The sequence below is a fragment of the Schistocerca gregaria genome, chromosome 7 (genome assembly GCF_023897955.1).
Source record: "Schistocerca gregaria isolate iqSchGreg1 chromosome 7, iqSchGreg1.2, whole genome shotgun sequence".
NCBI classification, from domain to species: Eukaryota; Metazoa; Arthropoda; class Insecta; order Orthoptera; family Acrididae; genus Schistocerca; species Schistocerca gregaria.
In genome coordinates this window covers 545,746,102-545,774,009 of record NC_064926.1, presented here as the reverse complement: position 1 = coordinate 545,774,009, position 27,908 = coordinate 545,746,102, and the positions used below count along the sequence as shown (strand labels likewise).

Sequence of the window (27,908 nt, the reverse complement as noted above, 5' to 3'; positions counted from 1 at the left end):
CATACCTTCATTACAAATGCAAAGTTTGAAAATAATCTACAATTTGTATTTGAAATTTTTTCCATATCTTGAAGTAAATATTAATGAGAGCAACTATTTTGAATGGAAAGAATTTATCTGAAGTTCAAAACTTCAGACATTTGTCTTTGGTTAGTTTTAAAAGTAATAACTATGAATAAGTTTTCTGCCTACATAGGTAAGGTAACAGCAAAGAGAAGTTAAGTGTCAGAAAGGAAACTGAATTATCTAAGTTCTTGTGTTTTTTATTACTTTTATGAATAAATTTCTATTTCTATGAAAACCGAATTTCCAGCCTTCTTTTTATTTTTATGGACTGCCTAAAAATATTTGATCCATTCAGCTTTTTAGTTTGACACCATTCTTGGTATAAATTGTTCCACATTTGTGGTACCTAATGAAGATAACACTACATAATATATCATAAAATAATACTTAAGTTTTCTTTAAATCACATCCTCTCAGGCAATCAGGGCGGTAGTTAACTGAATCTCCAATTTGTAATTCACTGAGTATCTAATGTTATTTTTCTTAGGGATCTCAAAATACACATGATAATCTGAAAACGCATATAAAAATACTGCAGCAGGAAGAAGGCAAGTGCCTTCCATCCTTCTAATTATATGTACATCTTACCGAGTTGAGGTACTTTTAACTTTTGTTCATCAAGTAACCTCTGATCTTTCTAATTATATGTACAGCTTACCGAGATGAGGTACTTACTTTTAACTTTTGTTCATCAAGTAACCTCTGATGTTTCTGGCCATTTATTGCCAACAATGGAGATGTATCTGCTTCTTCATCTTTTTTTCGTCCTCCGGTCTTCCCACTTTTTGGGGCAGCTGCCTGTTAGTAAATTAAAATGACGGTTACAGGTTATCCATTATAAAATATGAAGTGTGTATATATATATATATATATTAAAAACAAAGATTCCAAGACTTACCAAGCGGGAAAGTGCCGGCAGACAGGCACAATGAACAAAACACACACACACACACACACACACACACACACACACACACACACACACACACACACACACAGAATTACTAGCTTTCGCAACCGATGGTTGCTTCTTCAGGAAGGAGAGGAAGCAACCATCGGTTGCGAAAGCTAGTAATTCTGTGTGTGTGTTTTGTTCATTGTGCCTGTCTGCCGGCGCTTTCCCGCTTGGTAAGTCTTGGAATCTTGGTTTTAATATATTTTTCCCATGTGGAAGTTTCTTTCTATATATATATATATAGATATCTCCCCTGATATGTCACATAAAATTACCTTGTTCTTAACAGCCGTACTGCTCCCAGCTGCCTTTGCTCCTCCACTCTTCACAGTCTTCACACACTCCTGCTCTTCATCTGCCATTTGCTTCACAGGCACATTTGCTTTCATGATAATTTGTGTAATAACAGACTGTGTAGCAGGCTGCAACACACATCAGGATACACATTACTGAGGAGGAATCTTCAAACCACTAAATATTGATTCAAGTATTCTAATCTTTTGTAGAAGCCTGCACCTTTTGGGTCATTGAGTTACACCGATGTAGAATGCTGAACTGGAGTTTGTAACAGCTACACATCAAGTACTATGACTCTTGCCATCAATCTCAAGCCATGTTAACAAATTACAGGGAAAATGAAGTCATACTATCTATCTTTCACTGGCTGGGTAAAAACAATCCAGTTTCATTAATAATGATATGTTAAAAATATTTTATGTATTGTTTTAAAACCATCAGGAAATAATCCTAAACTAGTGCTACTGCTCACGTTTAGTGGCAATACGTACACTAACAATGAACTAAACGAGATATCTGTCACTGCAGGTGGAGAATTGTCGATTATTTCATTTCTACAATACTTTCTATATCATTACTGCACACCTTGTAAATATTTGTATATTTTCCTTATATCAGATTTAAAATGTATTCGTGGGCTCATGACAATGTATCAACAACAAAGCAAAATGTTCATAATATTATAATGTATTGAAACAATTTTAAGGGCAGCTTCTTTTCTGCTTGTTCACCAGAATGCTACTCTTACCTTCAGTTTTGCCACCGCTTTCATCAACGATGTGTGGCCCAAGTGTATTAGAAATGCAGGAACTGCATCCTGAGCACTTTTCCTCACATCTGCATTGCGGTCTTCCAAATTAGAAAATAAGTGAGGCACACACACAGTCAGTTCTTCTCTGGGGAAAGATTTTGGAGGTACTGTGAACATAAAGGGTTCAATCTTTCTTTTTCCTTTTTTGATTCAGGCAGTGATAAATAAGGCCACACAAATATGATTTATTTCTTACTGTCCGGTAACTTCTCGGCGAGCCACGCCCAGAGTTCTGATCTTAGCACAGGACTTCCAGATTTCAGAGCGTCGCCAATCATTTCACCATCAAAAAAGACTTTGTAACCGCACTGGTCACCCCAGGTGTTTATACAAGCTGACGCAGCCGACCGTACCCACACCTGCAATGTTCAAGTAAACCGGAGTCCTCTTACACCACCACCACTCTGAGCTTTAGACATGCTATTTGAGCTGAATTATAACAGCACAATACAGGGGCAAATTACATCTACAGTCCTTGCAAAGCTGAATAATCTCTTCATTCAGTAGTGTCCAGTTGTTTGCAAATATACTTTTAAGCGATTTGCTACTTCCTTTCACAATTATCTGCATAAATGTCGAGACTGCAATTTCCAATACTGCAGACAATAAAAACCAGCCAGGCTTGTGGAAGTGCAATGAAAAGCCAGCTTTACTGCAAAAGCTAAAGGAGATTTCACTGATGTGAATTGTGTTTTTATGAATAATCAATGCAAACATTTGAACTATCTTAAGTTTGGGAGCTGAAATGCTGGAATGTTCAATTCTGGGCAAAATACATGGGTCTCTTGCCATTTACACAGCATTTACTTACCTCAGACACTGAATGGTATGACAAAGGGACTAATCTGAGACTTCAAAACAAGTAAGAGCATTGAAGTGTGTATGTATATGGCATAAAAGATACAGTGGTTGTATATGATGCTCATGTAAAACAGTCAACATGTCATTTTAGCCTCTTATTTCATGTAGCCCTAATCTATAAACACCTACCTTGCTGTCACCGAGTCCCTGCAAGAAGTTGGGGAACAGGGTGCGGACGTGCACTTTACACTGGGAGCCCATGGCAGCACCAAGGCTTTGACAAAATGCAATGGCGGCCACTGCTATCTTGCTGTTGCTATCAACGAGTCTGAGAGCGAGGACAGGAGGCAAATCTCCCAGATTACTTGAAATGTATTTGTGCTCGTTGACAATGTTCACAAGCTTTTGCAGTGCTTCAATCCTAACCTGAAGAAGAAATATTTGTTACAACACATCATGAACCAATACATGAAAGGAGCGACTATTTATTTATTTTGAGGGTAAATATGGAAACAGCACCTTCCAGTTTTTGTCAGCTAGCTCACTGAGCAGAGCATCAGTGATGTGGGAACTGATGTCTACTTTCTCCATCATGTCATGCATGTTCACTTTAACTTCCTCCGGTGACTCAGCGTCTCCATCGGCACCCTTCTGACGCCTCACAGGATCAGGTGGGGTTTCCCCATCATGCTATAAAAAATAACAGGTCTCACAACTTGTGTATTTGATGAAATACAAACAAGTCGTCATCATTGGCAATACCATCAAACACACTGCAGGCCCCCTTTTTTTTTTAATGCAGTGTCAAAATACAGCAATAAAGTTTTCAGGCTAATAATTAAGGCAGACACCTAAAGCTGCAACTAATTATGTAAGGCCTAACAGTTAATCAGAGAGACAAAGGCAGAAGCTGAACCAGGTCACTGGTTTGTTCACAAAGGCCTAACTGCCAAACTACATACTGCAAGGAGCCATTTCACAAAGGTCATCCAGACAGCTGAAAAGCTTCACTTGACACCCAACCTCACATCACATCTTCAGCTTATTGTACGAGTCAGTTGGTGCGTTGAGAGAAATAGCCACTACTGAATTTATACAGCCTTATGGGAGGTGTCGTTCCATCCGTCATTCATTTGTGTACACTGCAAAATTTCTTGCAAAAGTCCAGAGTCTGCGTGTTCTGTGCAATTGGTCCACACACTATTATTAAAGTAAGGTCAATGCTTGGCATTAACTAGTCTAAGGAATACATAACAGGCATTTTGACAATTTGTCATCACAGAACAAGACAATCTCTGGCAATAACTTGCCAAAAAATGGTTAAACCATTTCGGCGTATTTACTGCACAAACATTTAAGTAATACTACTGCAGTCCGTTTTGTGCTAAGTTACAATGAGCTACAAATTTCCTTTTTCAGCAAGAGGGTGCAAAAGTCATACAAAATCCAAAGCACATATCTTGTGTATTCTGTGCTAAACACATTAAAAAACTTTTTGGTACAGTAACATATACCGCAAAATTAAAATGTATTCCTTCCAGAACATACCTGAAGAATACTTTAGTCAGCAATGACAAAGATGATGCAGATACCATTAAAATAAGAACTTATTAGTATGCAGAATGAATCTCTAAAATAAGTAAGTGCCATGAATATATGCTATTTCAAAGTACTGGTATGATGATAAGCTGTCAAAACGTGTCTTTATGGTAGAATTTGCTATTTTTATTGACAGGAAATGAATTATTTTTGGTTAAGGGCTTTAAATTTTTGTTCGCTCTGCTATTTAAGTATGACATCTCATTGAAGATTTATCATAAAACCTCAGTTTTGGTACAATTTGTTATATAAAGGTGTGCTGGAAAGTTATGCCTCCAATTTAAAAAATATATATATATATATATTTTCTGGTCTCAGTACCGGTTCATGTACTGTGTGTGTCATGTATATAACTCATGTGGCTAACAGCCCTGCTTCACTGATGCAAGAAGAAACACACTGCCATTAGAGGGCTCTGAGTTTTAGTATGTAACATGGCACTGTTTATATCAAGTGCATGAGGGACAGTGCGCTATAATCTAGTTTATAACCCCAGAAAACATGCCTTCAACTGAAACCCATAGAGAATGAAAGCTGTTTACTGTGATGATTGTGTTTACATCAATAATGTGCAGCATTGGACCCATCCGAATCTGATTGATGAACTCTTCAGAGAAAAATCACAACACGGACACAGCTCTAAAGGCCCATCCATACGCAACGATCTGTCTGCGCAGATCTGATGTGCACAGACAGATCGTTGCCTGTGGACAGAAGATTTGCACCAACCGGAGGTGTGTGCAAACCTGGAAGTTTGAGTTGGAGGTTTGAGCGAAACCTCTCAAATCTGTGGGTTCAAACCACATCTGCGCAGACAAATTGGAGCATGTCGACAGGAGATCGCCGCAAAAATCTGGCGCGAAACAGCTGTTTGCTCAGTCTAGTGTTTGTATTTGTGCGCACAGAGCATTAAAATGGATGATAGTCGTCAGTGTTCGAGAGTTTGTAAGAGAAACCACCCATGTTTGTGGAAGATTAAAAGTAAAAAATATAGTGACCGAGACAAAAAGACAGCAGCATACAATGCTCTAATTGAAAAATTGCGGGCAGTTGACACCTGGGCAAACAGAGAAACAGTAATTAAAAAAATAAATTCGTTGCGAACTGGAGAAACTATTTGCGGATGGATGTCAAAACTTATAATTAAGCTTGTAACCCCTCATATTATTAGAAGAAATACTTGTATGAGAAGGGCAATTTCTCCTCGTGAACGGCTGGCGGTAACATTAAGATTCATAGCAACAGGAAGGAGCTACAAGGATTTGGAATTTTCAACTGCAATATCGAAACAAGTGTTGAATAAAATAATACCCAACACATGTGAAGCTATTTACGCTGTCCTGAAGGATGAGTTCATGAAGGCAAGTGAAGTAAATTAAGTCTGTCAGTGAACTGTTTACTGAAAAGAGTTGTCTAAAGTTCAGAAATCTAGACGATCTGGTGTAAGAGTAGATCTAGTATACCAGCCAACGTTATGGTATTTTGATCTGCTTGGCTTTCTTAGTGATAAAGAAATGCCAAGACCAAGCAGGAGTACAATTGAAGATTAAATTGGAGTGTCAATATGCCAGGAAATGGAACATGAAATAATGTAAAACAAAAAACAAAACAGGTTCACCCTGCAACTCTCGCAGTAAATGTACATGAGAAAACTGCTTTCACTTTAGCAGCCACTGTCTACACCATTTTGACTGCTTTCTCTGTTTCCTGCGGTTGGTCTGAATGTTTTTTTGCAAACACACACTGCGAACACAGGCGACAACAGAACTGCCTCCATTTCTATATTTCAAAATAACTGAATTAAATTTTTGATGTTTATGGGAAGCGTAGTTGCTTGCCACTGATATTTCTTGTCTACACCGACAGATGGCGGGCGAGTAGTAGATTGGGGTTTGTGTCATGTGAACACACCACATTTGCAGCGATCTTTTGCATGTACAGACATCTGCGCCGATGTCTGTGCAGACAGATCGTTGCGTGTGGACCGGGCTTAAGGTAAGAGTGGCATATCACAAGAATAGGTACAGGCCATCATTGCCTAACTGCAGTAACAAACTGTGTGCACAGTGGGTGCATCAAATGCTTACTCCCAACATGAAACTGAGGGGATTGGATATCTGTCAACAATTTCTTTTGTATTTTGAGCCAAAGGATGGACAGTTCCTTAACAGCACTGGAAGGTGATGAAACCTTGGTTCCTTATTTTGATCCCGAATTCAAGACAACATCAATGGCATTCTGCTACGAAGGATCACTGTGCCAAAAGGCTCAAGACAATGCCATCAGCAAGTGAGGCCATGCTCACAGTTTTCTGTGATGTTCAAGATGGGGTGCATTTGAAATTCATGGCTACTGGCTAGGCAAGATACAGCGGGGCACTCCGAAAACTGAAAGAACGAATTCACAGTGTTCATCCACATGTGGAACACCCTCTTTTAGATGACAGTGGCATGCAACACACAAGTGCTGAGAAATCTGCAACAATCTGATGCATTGCATTCACTGTCTTCTATCAACCTCCATACAGTCCAAACTTGGCCCTATGTGATTTTCATGTTTCCAAGACTTTAAAAAAAATCGACAAGGACTTAAGTTTGACAGTGATGATTTAGTGCAAGCAGAGGTGAGGTGGTAGCACCATAAATTCAAATATTCTACAGTGACTGTATCAACAAAATGGTCTCTTGTTAGGAGGAATGTGACTGTTGCCATTTGACAGTTGATAAATAAATACGTAGGCATGACTAATATTAATAACGTTTGTTTTATTAACACTAATGATTGAGGTGTGATCAAAAAGTAATGGGAATTTTTTTTTTCTTAAAGATTCTCTATTCATCATCAAAGCCTTCAACCTCAACCCCCTCAGACATACACTTGAGCTGGCTCTTTGTCAATCTTGGAAGCACTTCTGGAACTCACTTTTCATTATGATGTTCCACTCCTACACCAGTTCTGTTTTTATCTCACCAAAATGATGTCCTTTCTTTGTTCTCTTAGTCTCAGGAATAGAAAGAAGTCATGAAGGGCATGTCCGGTGAATACAATGGCTGATGCAACAATTTTTTTGTTTTGTCAGAAAATCAAAGCAGCATTGAAGTGTTAACTGGTGCACTATCGTGATGCGGTTTCTGTGAGTGGTTTTGCCACAATCTGGCCATTTTCTTCAAACTGCTACAGACAAACGGCACAATTTCTGGGCAGAGTTCCAAATTGATTGGACAATCATAAGGCAGGAACTCATAATCCAATACCGCATTGTAATCTAAGAAAACAGTGATAAGAGCATTCACATGTAATCGTACATGTCAATTTTTTTGTCTTGGTTCCCCAGGCCTTGCTTTCACTGTCACACTCATGTACCCACCTTTCCTGATTTGTTATAACCGTCTTTGGAAGTTCTGAATCACTGTATACTTCATTAAGCTATCCCTGAGTGACGTCAACACGACATTGTTTTTGGTTTAAATTCAACAATTCTGCATGCTTCATGCCCAAAATATCCGAAAACATCATTTGGCACGAGCCAAAGAATATGCCGACATCATTAGCAACCCCTGTATTGTGATTTTCTAGAAACATTTGCTTTACTTCTTTCAAAATGTTGTCAATAATTGAAGTGTTAGGGTGCCCAGATCAGTCATCTTAGACATTCTCAACATTTATATTGCTCAAATTCTCTTCTTACTCTTAGTACATTCGCCAAAAGCCTAGGCAACACTGAATGTAGTGCTCCACTTTATTCGATTTTTAAAGCAAAATGTAACATTTCTTGATCTACCTTTTATAAATTAAAAATATTTGCTAAATGCTTGAAAACATAACTTTTCGACTGTCAAGAATAAACTGATTATTTGAAACAGCTGAAAATACAAACACACCTCAGGGAAATGTGTACCAAGATTTAAAAAATTGAAAAGCTCATGTACAAACCCTGCAAAATTAAAAAATCCTGTTACGTTTTTATTACACCTCATATGTGTGGGGTAGCTCAGTGGTTCGAACATTGGACTCTCATTCGGGAGGACAGCAGTTCAAACCCTTGTCTGGCCATTCTGATTTAGGTTTTCCGTGATTTCTGTAAACTGTTTAAGGCAAATGCCAGGATGGATACTTCAACAGGACACAGGTGACGTTCTCTAACCTTTCCTAATTCGAGCTTTTTCTCCATCTCTAATGACCTCGCTGACAATGGGATGTATAATACTCAAATGTTCAAATGTGTGTGAAAATCTTATGGGACTTAACTGCTAAGATCATCAGTCCCTAAGCTTACACACTACTTAACCTAAATTATCCTAAGGACACACACACACACACACACACACACACACACACACACACACACACACACACACAATGGAGGACTCAAACCTCCGTATAATACTAATCTCTTTCTAATGAGTGAAACTATAAGCTCTATGATAATGTACTGGATTGAGGAACAGATTCTGAATTACAAAGTTGCTGTACATGCCCCGCTGCCCTCACTTTTTAATCAACCTCAAATTTTTTAAACAATTCTGAGACTTTCTTAATTTAATGAAAATATGGCCTATGATTTTTTATGACATGTTTGTGTTAAAGCTTCCTCTGTTGAGGAGTGAGTGTGTTCAATTTTTTGAGCATGCCGCACAACGCTAGTTTATGAATTGCAAGACTGCTGCTCATGGTAAGATTTAGCACGTTGGGATAGCTCCACTTGCCACAATCCTATTTTGTACATTTTTTTTTCTTTCCTTACTTTGTTTTATGTGCTGTACATATGCATGTCAATACATATAACGGTTAAATCCTTGTTGATGTAGTACTTAACGCAACTATTATTAACTGGATATTTTCACACTATTGGCAGTAACAACATATTTTGTTTATATGCATGCATTTTATTTAAGGAAATATTTATAATTTAAGTGTGAGCACTTCAAAAGTAAATATTGCAAATAAATGATTTAAGATTGACATAGCTTATTTAAAAAGCCAAAGTTTCCTCTTTCAAACAAGCTTTTTTCTTAAAAACAAAAACACAAAAAATATTTTAAAACAATGGAAATTCCTGGTAGAAATAGCAACAATGGAGGAACAGATTGCTACTTACCACAAAATTAACACGCTAAGCTGTACACAGGCACAATTAAAAGACACACACAAGCTTTCAGCCTCAGCCTTCATCAGAAAAAGAGAACACACACACCATCATCCACACAAGGAACCACACCTCACACACATGACCATCAGCTCAGGAAAGAATGTAACTATCATGTGGAATGGGAGTAGCAAAATTGAGGGGAAGGGGTAGCTATGTGTAGCTAGCAGAATGTGCAGGGCCTAGAATACTAACACACATAGTATCAGGAGATTGTGGGGCAGGGAAGTGATGAAAATGAAGCAAAAGAGGAGAGGAACAGGGAAAGATGGGTAGTTGCATTTGCAGAGGGTGGCAAACAAAGAGGATGGGTAGTAGGTGCTAGAAGAGGTGGAAACTGTTGGGTGGAGGGTGTGGGGACAGTACGTTACTGTAGGCTGACACTGGGCTAATTACAGGATTAGAGAATGTGTTAGAAGGGTAACTCCCACCTATTCAGTTCAGAAAATCTGGAAGTGGAAGAAAGGATCCAGGTGACCTAGTTTGAGAAGCAACCATTTAAATCAATTGTGTTATGTTCAGCTGCATGATGTGCTACTGGGTAGCCTAACTTGCTATTGTCCAAAGTGTGGCAGTGGCTGCTCATCCTGGTGGACAGTTGGTTGGTAGTCATACCAATTAAAAAATATATAAAGCTGTGCAGTGACTGCAGCAGAGCTGGTAAATGGCAAGGCCACTTTCATGAGTGACCCCCACAGGGATATGATCCTTGAGGCAAGGGTTGGGATTGGGAGTGGCAGAGGGATGAACTAGGCTGTTGTGGTGGTTGAGTGGGTGACAGAACACCATTATAGAAGTGGTGGGAAGAATCTCATGTAGGATGTCCCTCATTTCAGGTCATGATAGGTAATCAAAGCACTAGACAAAGACATGGTTCAGTTGTTACAGTCCAGGGTGGTGTAGGGTGACTAAGGGGGGCTGGTTTTTGAGATGATGGGAGGATTGGAGGTGTGAGAGGAAATGGCAAGAGAGATCTCTTTGCAGACTAGGTCTGGGGCATAGCACCTGTCTGTGATTGCCTCTGCGAGACCCTCAGCATACTGGGCAAAGAGTTTTTGTCACTCCAGATATGCTCTCCCCAGGTGGCCAGGCTGTATGGGAGGGATGTTTTGGTATGAAAAAGATGTCAGCTGTTGAAATGCAGCTACTGGTTGTTGTTGGTGTGTGTACTGTTGACGGAGGTAAAGATGGAGCCATCAAAGAGGATTAGGACTACATTTAGGAAGGTGGCATGCTGGTTTGAGGAGGACCAGGTGAAGTGGATGGGAGAGGCAGTGATGAAGTTGAGAAGGGAAGAAGATAGGGTGTCTTGGCTCTGAGTCCACATCTTGAAGATATCACCAACGAACCCTCTCCAAGATGGGAATTTGAAATTTTTGGAGGCTAAGGTGGTCTCCTCCAGGTGGCCAATAATCAGGTTGGCAAATGAGGGTGTCATGTGGGTATCCATTACTGTGCTGCTAATTTGTTTGGGTATCCATTGCTGTGCTGCTGATTTGCTTTTATGCTTTCCCTTCAAAGGAGAAGTTGTTGGTTAGGATAAAGTCAGATTAGTGTATTAGGAATGAGGTTTTGGGTGTGAAGGATGTTGGGAAAGGTAGTGTTCAATAGTGGTAAGATGTTTGTGTATGGGGAGGTGGTGTAAACAGTGAAATAGGAATCCAGGAGGTAAAGGGGTGGGGATGGCAGAGAGTCGGTGAAGGAAGTGATTGGTATCTTTGATGTGGAAGGCTAGATTATGGGCAGTTGGTTGGAGGTGTTTTTCAATGAAGGTCGAAATGCTTTCAGCAAGGACACTAACCAGCCCCAATGAGGCAACCAGGACTGTTGGGTTTGTGTATTTTGGAAAGTATGTACAGGGTGGAACAAATAAAAATGGCACAGACGAGTAGATAAGATTGCATGTGAATGTATGTGTATAACCACACTCCATGATGCACACACCACACGTATGGCTGAACCTTGGAGCACATTTACACAATCTTCACACCTGAGAGTTGTTTGCCGAGCTGTCTAGTTACAGGGCTGGCTGGCTACCCAGATCACCTGATCTGTCAGTGTGGGATGTCCTCAGGTCTAAGGTTTGTGTCAACAAACCTCAGTCTTCAAGAATTACAGCATAACATTTCTGATGAGACGGCAGCAATTCCAGAACATTTAGGATGAGGTTGCTTCAATTCAAGCAGTCCAGCTTTGATCTGCCTTCAGCAACTTACTGACTAGGGCAACGGATTGGATGTTGTGTTAAGACTTTTGGGATGGAATCACTATGGCAGTTTATAAGTGGGGGGACTCATAATTGGCAGAGGCTTTCCACCATGTAGTTACTGTGATTCGTAACAACAGTGGTGAAACCTTTGTCTACAGGTAGGAAGATGAGTTCACAGGTTTGAGGTTGTGTACAGATATTCTGTTCTGCTGAATGGTTGGTGTCCTGAGAAAGGGACATAGGGAAGGATGGTAAGGCTAAGTTGGAGGTAAAGAATTCCTGGAAGGTGACCAGCAGGTGGTCAGATGGGAAGGGGTTGGAGGAGGAGGAGGATGATCACGACCGAGTGGTTAACCACCTTTCAGCAAAAGAAAGAATAGCCACACACAACCTCAGAACTAATCCTGACCCAATCACCCTACCTACAGACAAAGATTCCACCGAAGTTATGAATTGCAGCAGCTACCTGGTGGAAGGCCTCTGCCAATTATCCAAGTCCCCCACCTATAAACTTTGCCACAGTGATGCCATCCCAGAAGCCCAACACAACCACTAATCCCTGCTTAAAGACTTAGGCCCTTCCCAGAACCTCTACTAAATCCATTTCCCTCCTCACACTTTTGACACCTTACACACCTATTCTACAAGGTTGGGCAAATAGACATGGTCCAGTGACATGAGTTACAGGGTACAAAGGGCTCCCACTGAGGAAAGGAAATACTGTACTAACCTGACTAATGTAGAAAATAGCCACCATTAATCTCTTGGCACTTTTGGGCCCTAGTCAGCAAGTTGCTGAAGGCATTTCACTCTTCACACCCCTATGATACTCCCCCCTCCCCCCCCCCCCCCACACACACACCCCTCTTCTACATTGTTCCCCAGTCCACAAACCCAACAATCCTGGACACCCCATTGTGGCTGATTACCGTGTCCCAGTGGAAGAATTATACCACATCAAAGACACCAACCACTTCCTTCACTGATTCCCCACCATCCCCTCCCCTTTACCACCAACAGAATCCCTACTCTTCATTGTTGACACAACCATCCTGAATGCCAACATCCCTCATGCCCATTCCCTTGCAGCTATCAATCACTACCTCGCCATCTTATGACTCTAAACCCACTTCCTCATGCACTTAACTAACTTTATCCTAACCAACAGCTACTTCTCCTTTGAAGGGAAGGTATAAAAACAAATCAGCAGCACAACGTGGATACCCACATGGCACCCTCCCTTGCCTACCTGATTATGGGCCACCTGGTGGAGACCTTCCTAGACTCCCAAAATTTCAAATCCCTTACTTGGTTCGGGTTCATTGGTGATATCTTCATGATATGGACTCAGGGGTGAGGCACCCTATCTTCTTTCCTCCACAACTTTAACTCCACCTCTCCCATTCGCTTCACGTGGTCCTCATCAACTCAGTGTGCCACCTTCCTAGATACTGACCTAATCCTCTCTGATAGCAACATCCGCACTTCTGTCCACATTAAACACACCAACAGTAGCTGCATTTCAATAGCTGTCATCTTTTTCACACCAAAACACCCCTCCCATACAGCCTGGCCACCTGGGGACAGCATATCTGGAGTAAAACTCCCATGCCCAGTATGCCGATTGTCTCGTCAAGGCCTTCACAGACAGGCACTACACCCCACCCCCCTCCTCACAGGCTTAGTCTGCAAACCTATCTCCCTTGCCATTTCCTCTCACACCTTCAATTCTCCCACCACCTCAAAAACTAGCCACAAAGGAGTGCCCCCTTGACCATCCTACACCACCCTGTGCTGGAACAACTGAACCACATCCTCTTCCAAGGCTTTTATTATCTATCCTCATGACCTGAAATGAAGGACGTCTTACCCGAGATTCTTCCCACCACTTCTAAAGTGGTGTTCAGTCACCCACCCAACCTCCACTACATCCTATTTCATCCCTCTGCTCCTCCCAATCCCAACCCCTTGCCACAATGATCATATCTCTGGGAGCAACCATTCATGGGTGAATGTGGCCATGTGGTTTATCAGCTCTGCTGCAATCACTGCTTAACTTTTTATTTTTTAGTTGGTATGACTACCAACGAACCGTCTACCAGGATGAACAGCCACTGCCAAGCTCTGGACAATAGAAAAGTAGACTATGCTGTGGCACAACATGCAGCTGAACATAATGTGATTGATTTCAATGCTTGTTTCTTAAAATAGGCCGTCTGGATCCTCCCTTCTACTGCCACTGAACTGCGCTGATGGGAGTTATCCTTGTAACACATTCTCCAATCCTGTAATCTCCCAGCCTCAGCTTATGGTAATACTGTCCCACATCCTCCACCCAAAGTTTCCACCCCTTATCTCCTATAACCTCCTAAACATTCTCGTCTCCTACCCTGTTAGATTGACACCCTCTGCAAGTGCACTCACCCAATTTTCCCTGTTCCTCTTGTCTTTCACTCCATTTTCCTCACTTCCCTACCCCACCATCTCCTGATCTACATCTATGCTCTGCAAACCATCGTGAGGTGTGTGGCAGAGGGTACGTCCCACTGTACCAGATATTAGGGTTTCTTCCTGTTCCATTCACATATGGAGTGTAGGAAGAAGGGTTGTTTGGATGCCTCTGTGCACGCAGTAATTTTTCTGATCTTATCCTCATGATCTCTGTGTGAGCGATATGTAGGGGGTTGTAGCATATCTCTAGAGTTATCATTGAAAACTGGTTCTTGAAACTTTGATGGATATAAGCTATCTTGTGAAAGTATATTAACAGTCATTTCAGTTCCTTTAGTATCTTGACACACTGCCATGATTGAACAAACCTGTGACCATCTTTGCTGCCCTTCTCTGTATTTGCTCAATATCTCCTTTTAGTCTATCTGGTACAGGTCCCACACACTTTGGCAATATTCTACAATGGGTCACAAGAGTGATTTGTAAGCAATCTCTTTTGTACACTGATTGCACTTCCTCAGTTCTCTGTCAATATGCTCAAGCCTAACACCTGGTTTACCCACGACTGAACCCCATGTGATCTTTCCATTTCATATCCCTACAAAGTATTACACCTATGTATTTGTACGAGTTGATCAATTCCAAAATTGACTCACTTATATTGTAGTCTTAAGATACTATGTTTTTTTGTGAAGTGTAAAATTTTACATTGCTGAACATTAGAGAAATGCTGCCAATCTCTGTCCATGGTGATATCTTATCAAGATCTGACTTAATATTTATGCAGCTTCTCTCAGATAGTATTTCATTATAGATAACTGCATTATCTGCATGAAAGCCTGATTTTACTATTAATATTGTCTTGCAAGGTCATTAATATAAAACATGAACAGTGAGGGCCCCGACATGTCCCAGGGGCACACCGAAAGTTACTAAAACATCTGATGACTACTATCCACGATAACATGCTGTGTCGTCCTACGAAAAAGTTCTTAATCCAGTCACAAATTTCACTTAATACCCCATATGATTGTACTTTCAATATTAAGTGTAGGTGTGGTACTGAGTAAAGTGCTTTACGCATATCCAAAAACACTGCATTTATCTGGTTCCCTTGATCCAAAGTTTTCAGTATCATGTGAGAAAAATGGGAGTTGGGTTACAAACTATCGATGTTTTCGATATTGATACTCACTGGCATCGAGGAGGTCACTCTGTTCATAATACCTCATTATGTTTGAGCTTTGAATATGCTCTACGATTCTACAACATATCAAGGTCAGGGATGTTGGATGGTAGTTTTGTGGATAACTTCTACTGCCCTTCTTGTAGACAGGTGTGACCAGCAGCTTTTTTCAAGAACTGGGCACAGGTGTGTGTTTGCAGGATCTATTGCTGCTGCGCCTGTTGGCATTCTACTCCCTGCACACTCTGCCAAACAGCACTTCTCCCTCCCTCAACTGCACACAGCTATCCCTACCATTTTCCCACCCCCCTCCAGGTTGCTACTTCAACTCCATCTAACAGCTGCATTCTGGCCCGAGCTGCCGGAGTTAGTGCACATGTGTGTGTTTCTCTCTTTCCAGTGAAGGCTGAGGCTGAAAGCTTATGTGTAAGTGTCTTAATTGTGCCTGTCTGCAATTTGGCATGTGGGCAACTTATGAAATGGAACATAACCGTTAGTGCATTAAATATCCAAATTAGAAAATCAATTCTTAGCAGGCTTCAGGAATTCCTGAATATGTTAAGACTTCCCCCATCATAGAACAGCACTTATAACATCGCCAATTTGTGACTACATGGCATATGTTTTAGCTAAGAGAACTTCACCATCTACTTTACTTCTGTAAGCTTCACCTTTTCTGCCTTTTTCATTAATATCTAAAACTTAACAGCTAGGTATTTTGTCATTTCTGAGTTATGCTTGCCTGTATACAGGCATTGTGCATGAAGCCTTAGTCACTATTTGGTAATAGTTCTGCTACACTACACAGTCAGTCAGTCTGCAGTCAGCAATCAGTATCGAACGTCTACATTACAAGTTTTATAGTTACTAGATTTTTGTTACTTTTGAATTTTGTGAGATCATTCAAAGTGTGTGTAACTTAGCAATGTGTCAACAATATCACGCTACATTGAAACTGATGATCATGGGTAAGGTGACAAATATGAGCAACCTAGAAAGTAAAATTGACTTATGTTTTATTAATATTAAGTGTCTGAACCACACAGTAATAACTCAAAGGGGATTGGATTGACAATTTTCTAAAGACTTATGGGGAATCAAACAGGTATATAATGCTACATCATCACTGGAAGCCTCACTTGCAGTTCAGATTTTCTCTCTTTCTTTATTTATTCAAAAATCTTTACACATTTCATTTCCAATATTCTGTATAAATATAATAGAGGGAAACATTCCACGTGGGAAAAATATATCTAAAAACAAAGATGATGTGACTTACCAAACAAAAGCGCTGGTAGGTCGATAGAAAAACAAACACAAACTTACACACAAAATTCAAGCTTTCGCAACCAACAGTTGCTTCTTCAGAAAAGAGGGAAGGAGAGGGAAAGACGAAAGGGTGTGGGTTTTAAGGGAGAGGATAAGGAGTCACTCCAATCTCAGGAGCGGAAAAACTTACTCTAGGAGGGAAAAGGACAGGTATAAAGCCCCACACCACACACCACACACAGGAGAGAAGTATACCTGCACATGCAATGGAAACTGACTTGGCTTACTTCACGAAGAGAAGCAAGTCTCATTTGAGGTCAGCTTCAGGTGCACATGCAATCTACAGACAGGCAGATGACATTTGTCAACTACACTGGTACACTGGAAACAAACCAAATGTGATGAAGAATGTAAATTTATAACAATTAACATTGAAGTAAGCTTTTGTACCTTCTCCCACTCTGCAGTAATTTGCTGCAAAAGGGCCGGCTTTTCGCCCTCAAAGAAGACTGACAATTGTTGCCCAATGTACAGGTAAAGTGTTCCCGTGAAGGCAATCCCAGCACTTCTCACTCCAGGGTGTGTGGCTCCCACTGCTTTCCTCACACTGTCCATCAGTGCTTTCGGCTGCACACTGCAACACAGAAATAGTAAAGAATCAGTTGCATACTACTTGCCGCTTCCAGAAGAACAATGCTAATGATATGTTAAAACACACACGCACACCATTTAAAATACTTTTCAGCAAATTTTTTTTAAGTATACGCTGTCGGTAAAATGCAGCCAAAACCAAGTGGCAGGTGACCTGCAACTGTGAGATTGATACGGGGCCCCCCCACAAGGATTGTCCACAGCAGGAGTTCATTTTCAAAAGTGTCCCCGTAAATGGCAAGAGCTGTTCACAGAAAGCAATGTTTGACCTGTTACAGGAATTCCGTAGAGAACGAGAGGGAATCACGAACAAGGAGCATCCTGGTTGCACTGTGAAGTTTTTCCAGCAATATTGCAGAAGAAAATTTACAGAGGAGGATATTTAACACAATGTATCGGGATGTGTAGTGTGTCTTTCATATCTACGTGACTACTCTGCAATTCACATTTGAGTGCTTAGCAGACAGACCCCTTTCAACTCTTTTTGCTACCATTCCACTCTCTCACAGCACACAGGAGGAGGGGGGGGGGGGGGGGCAAAGGGAAAAAGACATATAAAGTTTTCCATCCAGGCTCAGATCTCTCTTACTTTATTATTATGATCATTTCTCCCTATGTATCAGAAAATATTTTCAAATTTGGCGAGAAACAAATTTAAATTTTATGAAAAGATCTCTCAGCAATAGAGAATGGCTTTGTTTTAATGATTATCACAGATGCAAGAGTTGTGGTGCTATTGTCTCCCCTATTTCACAATAATAAACACTGAGCTGCGTTTCTTTGAACTTTTTTGAAGTCCTCCATCAACCCTATCTGCTTAAATACTACACAGCAATACTCTGAGCAGAGGACAGACAAACTTAGTGTAAGCAATTTTATTCGATCCTGTAAGTGTACCAATGACAAAATGCAGTCTTTGATTCATCTACTCCACAACATTATCTGTGTGATCATTCCCATTTAAGTTCTTCATAATTATCAACACGAGATATTTCACTGAATTTGAATGTTTCAGATTTGTTTGATTTATTATGTAACCAAGATTTAAGCCATTCCTTTTAGAACTCATGTGGATGATATCTCTATTTTCATTATTCACTATTTGCTCATATAGACGCCTAAATAATTTTGCCATTAGTTTTGATCTACTGATGACTTACTAGATGCTTAATGGCATCTTCATCAGCAAATAATCCAAGATGGCTGCTCTGTCTTTTAGATCATTCAAGTAGTTTAGGAACAGCAGACAGCATTCAACGCTTCCTTGGGGAATGCCGGATAACATTTCTGTGTTCTTAATTACTATGAACCGTGTCCATCCTGATAGAAAATCACACATTACGTCCCACAACTGAGATGATACTCCATAACCAAGCAATTTGATAAGTCGCTTGTGAGAAATGCTGTCAAAAGCCTTCTGGAAATCTAAAAATGTTGAATCAATTTAACATCCTTTCTGAATTCATGCTATTTGTCAACAGATCATTTTCTTCAAGGTAATTTGTAAAACCCAAACACAGTACTTGTTCCATACTCCCATTTGGTGATATTTACTTTCTCAAGTACAGGTGCGACATGCAACTTTCCAGTCTCTGGGTACGGGTCTTCCGTTGGTAGTTTTCTTCTTTGGTGAAGGAAATTCAGAAAATTCAAGTATTTAGTAACTGTGCTTTGGCAGCACTGTCATTGTTAACATTACCATTGCTAACATTACCATTGCTATCCTGCAGCGAAGGTGTTTTACTGCAACACATCACCATGCTCTACTGATGTTTTGCAGAAGCATTTTTCTAACTGACGAATGATGACCACCACTATAAAGAGTTTAGTGTTTGGCTGTACATTTTATTTAAGCACATTTCATAAAATATCAACAATGTAGAAAAGACAAATTGCTACTAACTGCAAAGAAGACACGTTAAGTTGCAGAGAGGCACAATCAACACACACACACACACACACACACACACACACACACACACACACACACACACACACACACACGACCGCAAACTCCAGCATCATGTGGTGGGTGTTGGACGATGATGGTGATGGTTGGTTGGTTTGTGGGGCACTCAACTGTGCGGTCATCAGCACCCAAACAAAGTCCCACTTTTTACACAGTCCAACCTAGCCACTATTACGAATGATGATGATGACAAAAATACCTAGTCCCTGGGCAGAGAAAATCTGCAACCTGGCCAGAAATCAAACCCGGGACCCCGTGATCCAGAGGCAGCAACACTGGGTGTTTGAGTTTGCGGTCGTGTGAGCATGGAAGAGAGAGAGAGAGAGAGAGAGAGAGAGAGAGAGAGAGAGAGAGAGAGAGAGTGGTGTGGTGTGTGTGTGTGTGTGTGTGTGTGTGTGTGTGTGTGTGTGTGTTTTGATGATGAAGCGAAAATCTTGCAAGTGCCTTAACTGTGCCTGCCTGCAACTTTATGTGTCTTCTTTACCGTAAGTTAACAACCTGCTTTTTCTCCTTTTTTTTATATTCATAGCTGGAGTTTCCATTATTTGAATGTGTCATGAAATGGACAGATCTGCAAGCTGGGACAACAATTCCATGTTGTTGGATCCTGCCTTGGAAAACAGAGGAATAGCAGCCATGACATGGGGAAAAGAGAAACTTGTTATATACTATTTCAACTGGAATCTGTTAAATAAGACAGACTGTTTTTGTACTTAGTCCCCATTAACATAACTGTGGTGCTCTGAATGTTTAAACAAATTTGTAATTTATGGCTGCTGTAAACTTGAGTGCAATATTCAGTAACTTGTTTATGAGAAGACTTATTTATTTTGAGAATCGGAGGTTGGATTTGTACTATTAACTTCCAGCAGTAACTGCAGCACTTTGTGAAACAAAGTTTGATCAGAAGAGTTTGGCAAGTGCACTGGAATAATAATATGAGCAATATTTAATAAAAAGTCATGGCTAGTAATCGGACTTCACAAGCCAATATCATGGTACAGTGCCGGCTGAACATCACAGTACTGAGTCTTGCCACTGGTGTACTTTAAATACGACAAGAATCTCTCTGGATTTTATGCCAAATTTCAATCTTTTGTAAAAATTCACCAATTTTGGGGATTTTGCGTTCTCTTAAATTTAGCACGCTTTTTGTGGCCTTTTGCAACAGTATTTTAACCTGTTTTGTGAATCAAGGGTGTCAGTTCTGTCTATTATTAACTTATTTGGTACAAACCAACTGATGTCAACACTGTTTCTTTGAATTTAAGCCATATCTGGTTTATGCTTCCATAGTTCGGAAGGAATGAAAACTGTCTATTACGAATGTACAAAGTGAAATTTTTACCTGGATTTTCAAACAGATATATTTTTCACTTATTTTTTGTAGATATGGATGTTACGATATTCAGCCTCACTACAACTGTCTTGTTGCTGTTAATTCCTTTACCAATAACAATGCTCCTTATTAGCTTGGGGTTACTGGTTGCTGAAAGGTAAAGTACATTTTCCCAACCATTAACACTTCAATTTGGCTCCTGAACTAATTAATCACAATAATTTTTGGAGAAAGCATTTAGTACAATTTCTGACAATGTTTCATACCTACCACCAGGTTTAAACATGTATAATCATCAAGATATCAAGGGTAGATTGAAGTTAGCAACAATAGCCATTTGAGTGGAGCACATATTTGAGATGTTACTAAAATTATATTTGAACTTTTCAGCAGCTGTTCTATCTGAGTCAGGGCCCACAAAAAGAACCTATTATTAATTTATTCCAGTTGTGAAGTATAGCATCTACCAATAATGTGTACTTCACTTGTCTCCTACTTCATTAAGCTTTCAGTACCTGTAACGATGTGAGCTTGCTTTATATTTGCACATGGAGAGCTAGTTCTTTCCTAATATAACTATGACAATCTGCAATTACAATACCAATTGTTGGAGGGTCTAACTTTGCCCTGTGTTTGCCCTGCACCCTCCGAGACTGAAGCCGTTTCTGTACTTTCCTGAGAACCTTTAACATAAATAACTCCTCACCACACCACTCAGTCAGGAGGGAAGGTACATGCTTTGACAGGTGATACTACTGATGATTCTGAACAAAAATCTTTCAACAAACAAATGCCCTTAAGCCTCCAGGTAAACCAACGAAAACAGCTAGGAACGGGAAAGGTGGAGGTGATGGTAAATTAAGATACAGTTATGTTAGGGTCTGTTTAATTGTGTACGTTTCCTCACAGATGTTCAAACAGTCCACTGTCAACTTCAATGCATTGAACCTCAATAACACTTATTTTGTATCAGGCGGGGTGGATAGACAGGAAAAGACTGGGGGTAGGTGGCTAGCAGTTCGGAGGGAGGTGGTCTGTTTGCCAGCTAGGAATGTGACTGGGAGCAGCACATGCTGAAGGCAACATGGGGATGTGAATTCTGGGGGGTGGGGGGGTGATGGGTCGAAGCAAGAGTAAACTATTGGGTGGTGGACGCAGACAGTGGGTTACCCAAGATTGATGTCAGGACGATTGTGGAGGATGCGCTGCAAGAAAAACTCCAATCTGCGTAGTTCCGATAATCTGGTGGTGGAGGGAAGGGTTCTGAAGCAGCCACTGAAATTGAGCTTGTGGTGCTCACTGCCTGTTGCATCATGAGCTGATCAAACCTGTTCTTGACAACAGTTTGGAAGTGGGCATTCATCCTGGTTGACCGCAGGTTTGTAATCATATTGACATAAAATGCTGTGCAGTGTTTGTAGCAGAGCTGCTATATGACTTTGCTGCTTTCAGGGTGGCCTGACCTCTGTTGGGGTAGGGTAAAATTTTGACAGAACTGGAGTAGGAGGGACTAGTGGGTGGACTGGGCAAATCTTGCACCTGGGTCTGCCACAGAGATGTGGTCACTGTGACAAGGGTTTGGGATTGGGTATGACTAGGCTGTTTTGTGTATTGGATGGGTGAAGGAACACCACTTTAGCATGGGTGGGAAGAATCTTGGGTAGGACATTTGCCATTTCAGGGCACAACGAGAGATAAACGAAGCCCTGGCGAAGGGTATGGTTCTATTGTTCCAGTCCAGGTTGGTACTGGCTGATGAGGATGGCACTCCTTTGGACTAGGTTTGCACAGAATTGCCTGTCTATGAAGGCCTTTCTGTCACTTAAGACATGTTATACACAGGTGACTATGCTGCATGGGAGGAAGCTGTCAAAATGCAGGTGGTCTGCAGGTTTAATGTGGACTGAGATGTGGCTAAAGCCAGCAAAGATAAAGAGGCCAATGCTACCTGTGGACAACTGTATCTGCAGTGATGAGAACTCCTTTGCACAGTATGCATCAGACCTCATAATGGCCTTCACAGACAGGCAATAACCCCACCTCGTAACACCTAGTCCACATGTGCTACAAAGGAGTGTCCCCTCATCACCGACGACTGGAACTACTGAACCATATTCTTTACCAGGGCTTCATCATCTCTCATTATTCCACGGAATCAAGAACATCCTTCACAAGATCCTCCCCACCCCTCAAGTGGTGTTCCGTCACCTATGGTGCGAGCGACAGCTTCAGGTGACAAAACAACCACAGGTGTAGTTACGGATCTGTCCTACGTTAACGACATCTGTGTCACTGCCTGTCTCTCGCTGCAACTGGCGACGTTTGAATAATGTCTCTGCAGCACGCGTGACAGGGAGCGACAGCCACGTGTCTTCTCAGCAAAGCAGTGGAGCGGACAAGACAGTAGCTATGAATGACTTAACATCCTATTTTAAGAAAACTATTCGGTGAAAAAATTTGATTCTTCCACCAACCTGTAGCTTGATATCTTTAAATGATAAAGGTCTCAATTTATTTTCGTTATTCGACATGCTTAGTGTGCTGCACGAAATTTTTAAGCATTTGCGGAGCTAAAAATCACATTGTGTAGACTTTCCATATAGTTCATTTAAGACCATACATTACTGTGTATGAAATAAAACCAATATATCTAAATTGTATTTAAAGTTGTGACTGGAATGATCTCTTTTTTCATTCTTGAGTTATTGGTTGCTGTACCCACAGACAGGTCGACGTGACGTGTCTGAACCTTTACTGTGCTTCAGGAATCAAGTGGTCATAAAAATTGTCTTATCTCATAAAAAGTTCAAGATATCGAAACACATTTTTTAAATGACAGTACACAGAAAGGACTATTTTATCATATGATTAACATTTGATAAGTTTTTGTAAATGTGGGAGCAGAGTGAAAACAAGACTCCCTATGAATTACAGCATGAGGTTTTATCTGAATTTTCATAGCCAAACAAAGGGAGAGAAACAGGTAAACAGTGACCAGCATGAGTTCTAGTTTGGCGTGAAAATATTTAACTGCTTGACAGTAATCATGGCAATTGACGAAAACATAATAAACTGAGGAAAGATTTAAAGGCTTTCTTCAAATCAAGTACACTAGGAAGGCAAACAAAGAGTCAGTAAGATCATGCTTTCTGAATAAAACTTCAAATTAAAAGGGAAAGAAGTCAGTCACATATTTTATGAAATTATTTGTGAAAAAGAAATAAGTAGATCAGAGAAACATTCTATGTGCCTTTGAATGATGCTCGAAATCATGAACAGAAGATGAGGTGCACCAAACATTTCACTAATATTTTTTATTTCATACTTTTAGACAAATCATTACACAAAACGTCTGACGTTCTTTTCAGAAATTTTGTAATTTTACTTTTACAGACTATTTAGAGTAATTGAGACTCTTGGCCTTAACACTGACTGCTGATGAATTACATTCACAACGTCTAATATCTGTAAAATTTCATGGTTCATCGTAATTTATTAGGAATTAAATGTGTGTAATACACGGGGATAGGTATGAAGGTCATGTTCTTTGGCAAGACCTTAAAAATATACTTAGCAATGCAGTGTAAACAGTATACATAAAACTAAGTGTACATAATTGTAACCGAGTGGCATGGGACCGAACCTACGACTTTTACCTTACGCATATTCATGTACTGAATACACTACCCCTACACCATATCTAGCTTTCATTCACTGACATCAATCTGTGAACTTATGTTTGTATTTAGCATAGTCAGTCACGTAGTAGTCATTCCTCCGCACTTGTTGGCTGTTAAAAGTTCTTGATCATGGAAAAAAACATTTGTATTTAATTTATTGATGAGATAGTCGAATGCTCCTCTGCTCATTCACATGTATTCGCAGAATTTGTCTGGTGATCTTCGTAGTTGACGATATTAATGAAATTCTCCACGGAGATTCCTCCGTTAAGTTTCATGCACAGCATTCCCTTTTGCTTTATTTTCTCAAATGAACTTAATTCTGTAGCCTTACTCTCCAGCTACAGTATTCTACAGGTTAGGGATGCCGTTTTATAGAAACAGTTGGTTGCCTCTAAGCAGCCCTCTTGTAGCGCGACATGGTCGCTCGCACACAGGAGAGACAAGCTTTTCACCCGACACTGCTCCTTGTCGCTGGAGTGTCGCGTATCCAGAAGTGTCTCACTTCTATCACTCACGGCCTTAGTACATCCCTAAGTAAATCTCAATCCCACCCCCTTGCCACATGGGTCATATCCCTGTGGTAGAGCAAGGTCCAAGAGTTGCCCAGTCCACCCACTCAGTACCTCCTACTCCAGCCCTGTCACAGGCTTATCCTACCCCGTCAGGGGCCCAGCCAACTGTGAAAGCATCTGTCATATACAAACTCTGCTGCAAACACTGCACAGCCTTTTGTATTGGTATAACTATGAACCAACTGACCACCAGGATGAATGGCCACTGCCAAACGGTTCTCAAGAACAAAGTAGAGCAGCTCATGACAACACGCAGTGAGCACCATATGATCAACTTCAGTGGCTGCCTCAGAACCCGAGGCCATCTATATCCTTCCCTCCACCACCTGTTTTTCTGAACTACACAGATGGGAGTTTCTTTCAACATATCTTCCACTTTGTAATCATCCTGGCCTCCATCTCGCGCAACCCATTTCTCCACATGCTCCACTCAATAGTTTACCCTCCACCAGCCTGTCACCCCTCAGAGTTCACGTCCCCATGCCACCATCAGCATATGCCATTTCCCACCAGCCCATGTACCTGCCACCCCTTCCTCTTGCATTTTTCTTTTCATACCAATGTCCTATTGTGAATCTTATCGGTAACTTTGTTTCGGGATTCCCTCTACTCAGTAACCTATGTTAACCACGTCCCTCTGTCTTAACACATCCTACCAGTTCACAAGATTTACCATCTTAACACACATTCTGCCGACCTGAGTTGAGAGCCCAGCCAGATCACACATACCATCTGCTAAACTATTCTCATTTGTATAACATGATAACATGTTACATTACAAAATCTCATGCCCAATGACATACAAAAATGAACATTTGGGAAGTAATCAAACTTAGAGCTTATCACAAATGGCAGACCAACTATAAAAAGGCCCAACTACTCTATTGGTATCCAAGGACAAGCATGTTGGCAACAGTGGAGTAATGCTCCCTCCTACAAACAGATTCTGCTTGCAATAAGTTTTTATACATATGCCTCCAGTTTTAATATTTTTTGGAAAATAGGGTTAGGTCAGGGGAGGAGGGACATTTACAGCAATGGTATCTGCAATAAAAACTTACACAAATCCAAACTCCTTTATGGCTTCAGCCAGCCAGTTCAGTGCCTCTATTTGAACCTTAGGACTCTTTTGGCTGAATGCGAAGTCCAATACTGCTGTAGCCACAGGGTCCAATTTTGTTGCTTCTGCTAGTGCTGTCAACGTTTCTGCCGCTAGCGCACCATTCTTAGGGTCACCAAGTTTCTCGGCAACATCACTTACACAACATTCCACCGATACACTTTGAAGAAAGACAAAAATGTATTAAATTAAGAGTTACAATGAGTACTGTAACACAAACAAAAATCACGTGGTTCAATGCAACTCACCTCGACATTTCTCCAGTTTCTGCTAAAAGCTTTAGTGCCTCCAATTTTGCCTTCAGTACTTGGAAATTTGTGTCTTTCAAACCTGGCTTTTTACTCAGAGCTCTAACAAGGGCTTGCGTTGGCCTGTCGGCAGGATCCAACTCTCTGACAACCTGAAAGACAATTTCGCAAATAATTGCAAGTGTCTTACAACCTGCTCCTAGCTGGGGGAGAAATTAATTATGGAAATACCTCAACAAACTGTTCCACTGCTGCCAATCTAACTTTCCAGTTAGTGTCTTCTAGACCTGAGATTAAATCACCAGGCAAAATTTCCGACAGTATTTCATCTACGACGTCCTCACTCAATTCTTTTTCTGTACTTTGTGTAGGCAGCTTCTTTCCTGGAAGAAATAAGAACAAACCTGCAATAGCAATATTCTATAATCATAAAACACAAGATAAATTCTTGGAATGACTGAACACATACATAATACAGATGCTCATTAAGAATAACATTCAATTGTGTAATTATGTACTGTGAGGGACAAAGTGAAGAGACAATACAAATGTTATATTTTCCAGAGTCATGCAGCCCTTTGTTATGGCAGGGTCAATTGAACCTCCTGATGAAGAACACTGGCTTGTTTAACGTAATGACACTGTGGCGTATGACTTCATTTGTGTGCAATTAGAGAGAGAACAGAACACTGACAACACTACTGTTAATTTCACTGTTGTAAGAAGTTTTCCCTATTAGCAGGTACCCCGAGACCACTGCTGTCTACACTGCCTTTTGCATTTACACTAATTTTTGAAATTTCGGTTGTAGTGATGTACAACAACATTTATTAGTATGGGAGAGGAAAATTAGGTTGGGGGATGTCAAAAGTGGTATCTAAAATATCAGTTTATCTGTATTGCTTTAAAATATTCTAGAAGTCGCCAATTTACATGTCCTTAAAACCTAGCCAACAATGCTTCACAAAGATGCTACCTTTCTTCCAATGATCCCAACTAAAAGTCCTTGAGAATTTCTATTATACTTTCATTTTGGCAACATCAACCTCTTCACCATCCTAACAGCACTTCCGAATTTGTTCAGTACAAGCCATTGTGCCCACCTGATAACAATGAATGCTGGTACTGATCATAATGTACATATTCTGATGAATTATTTTAATTTGGAGTTTGGTGCATTAATTGTAGTTAAACACCACTCAAGGTGGATAGTGGGACAATTATCTAACAATTCAGAGATTGTTATTTACATACCACTGCCAACTGCTGGAGCTGATGAAACTGCCTTTTTGACAACCTTCTTTGCGCCACTAGGAGCAGACTTTTTGGCAGATTTTGCACTAACAGTTTTCCCGTCTCCATCCCCTCCAAGTTTAGTAGGAGCTGAACTGGGCCTCTCGACAACTCTTGGTACTTTAGCTACAATAACTGCCTTTTCACAACATTCTTTAATCTGAAAATCAAGTTAATCACTTTTTCGTCTATCAAACACACACATAAAAGTTAACTTTGCGATATGAACACGCGATCTAGTGT

At 40.6% G+C, this 27,908-nt stretch overlaps 1 protein-coding gene across 1 annotated transcript in view; it reads right to left on the bottom strand.

Moving 5' to 3' along the window:
• LOC126282471 (protein mini spindles) overlaps nt 1-27,908 on the bottom strand; it is a 127,412-nt gene that overhangs the window by 46,885 nt on the left and 52,619 nt on the right. Inside the window, exons 11-21 of the mRNA XM_049982127.1 lie at nt 27,627-27,825; nt 26,604-26,755; nt 26,373-26,524; nt 26,066-26,284; nt 17,241-17,424; nt 3,450-3,620; nt 3,120-3,356; nt 2,326-2,488; nt 2,067-2,236; nt 1,297-1,443; nt 742-864 (exon numbers count right to left, since the gene is read on the bottom strand). Of these exons, the coding sequence (XP_049838084.1) occupies nt 742-864; nt 1,297-1,443; nt 2,067-2,236; nt 2,326-2,488; nt 3,120-3,356; nt 3,450-3,620; nt 17,241-17,424; nt 26,066-26,284; nt 26,373-26,524; nt 26,604-26,755; nt 27,627-27,825 (1,917 nt within the window). The remainder of the gene's footprint in view (nt 1-741; nt 865-1,296; nt 1,444-2,066; nt 2,237-2,325; nt 2,489-3,119; nt 3,357-3,449; nt 3,621-17,240; nt 17,425-26,065; nt 26,285-26,372; nt 26,525-26,603; nt 26,756-27,626; nt 27,826-27,908) is intronic.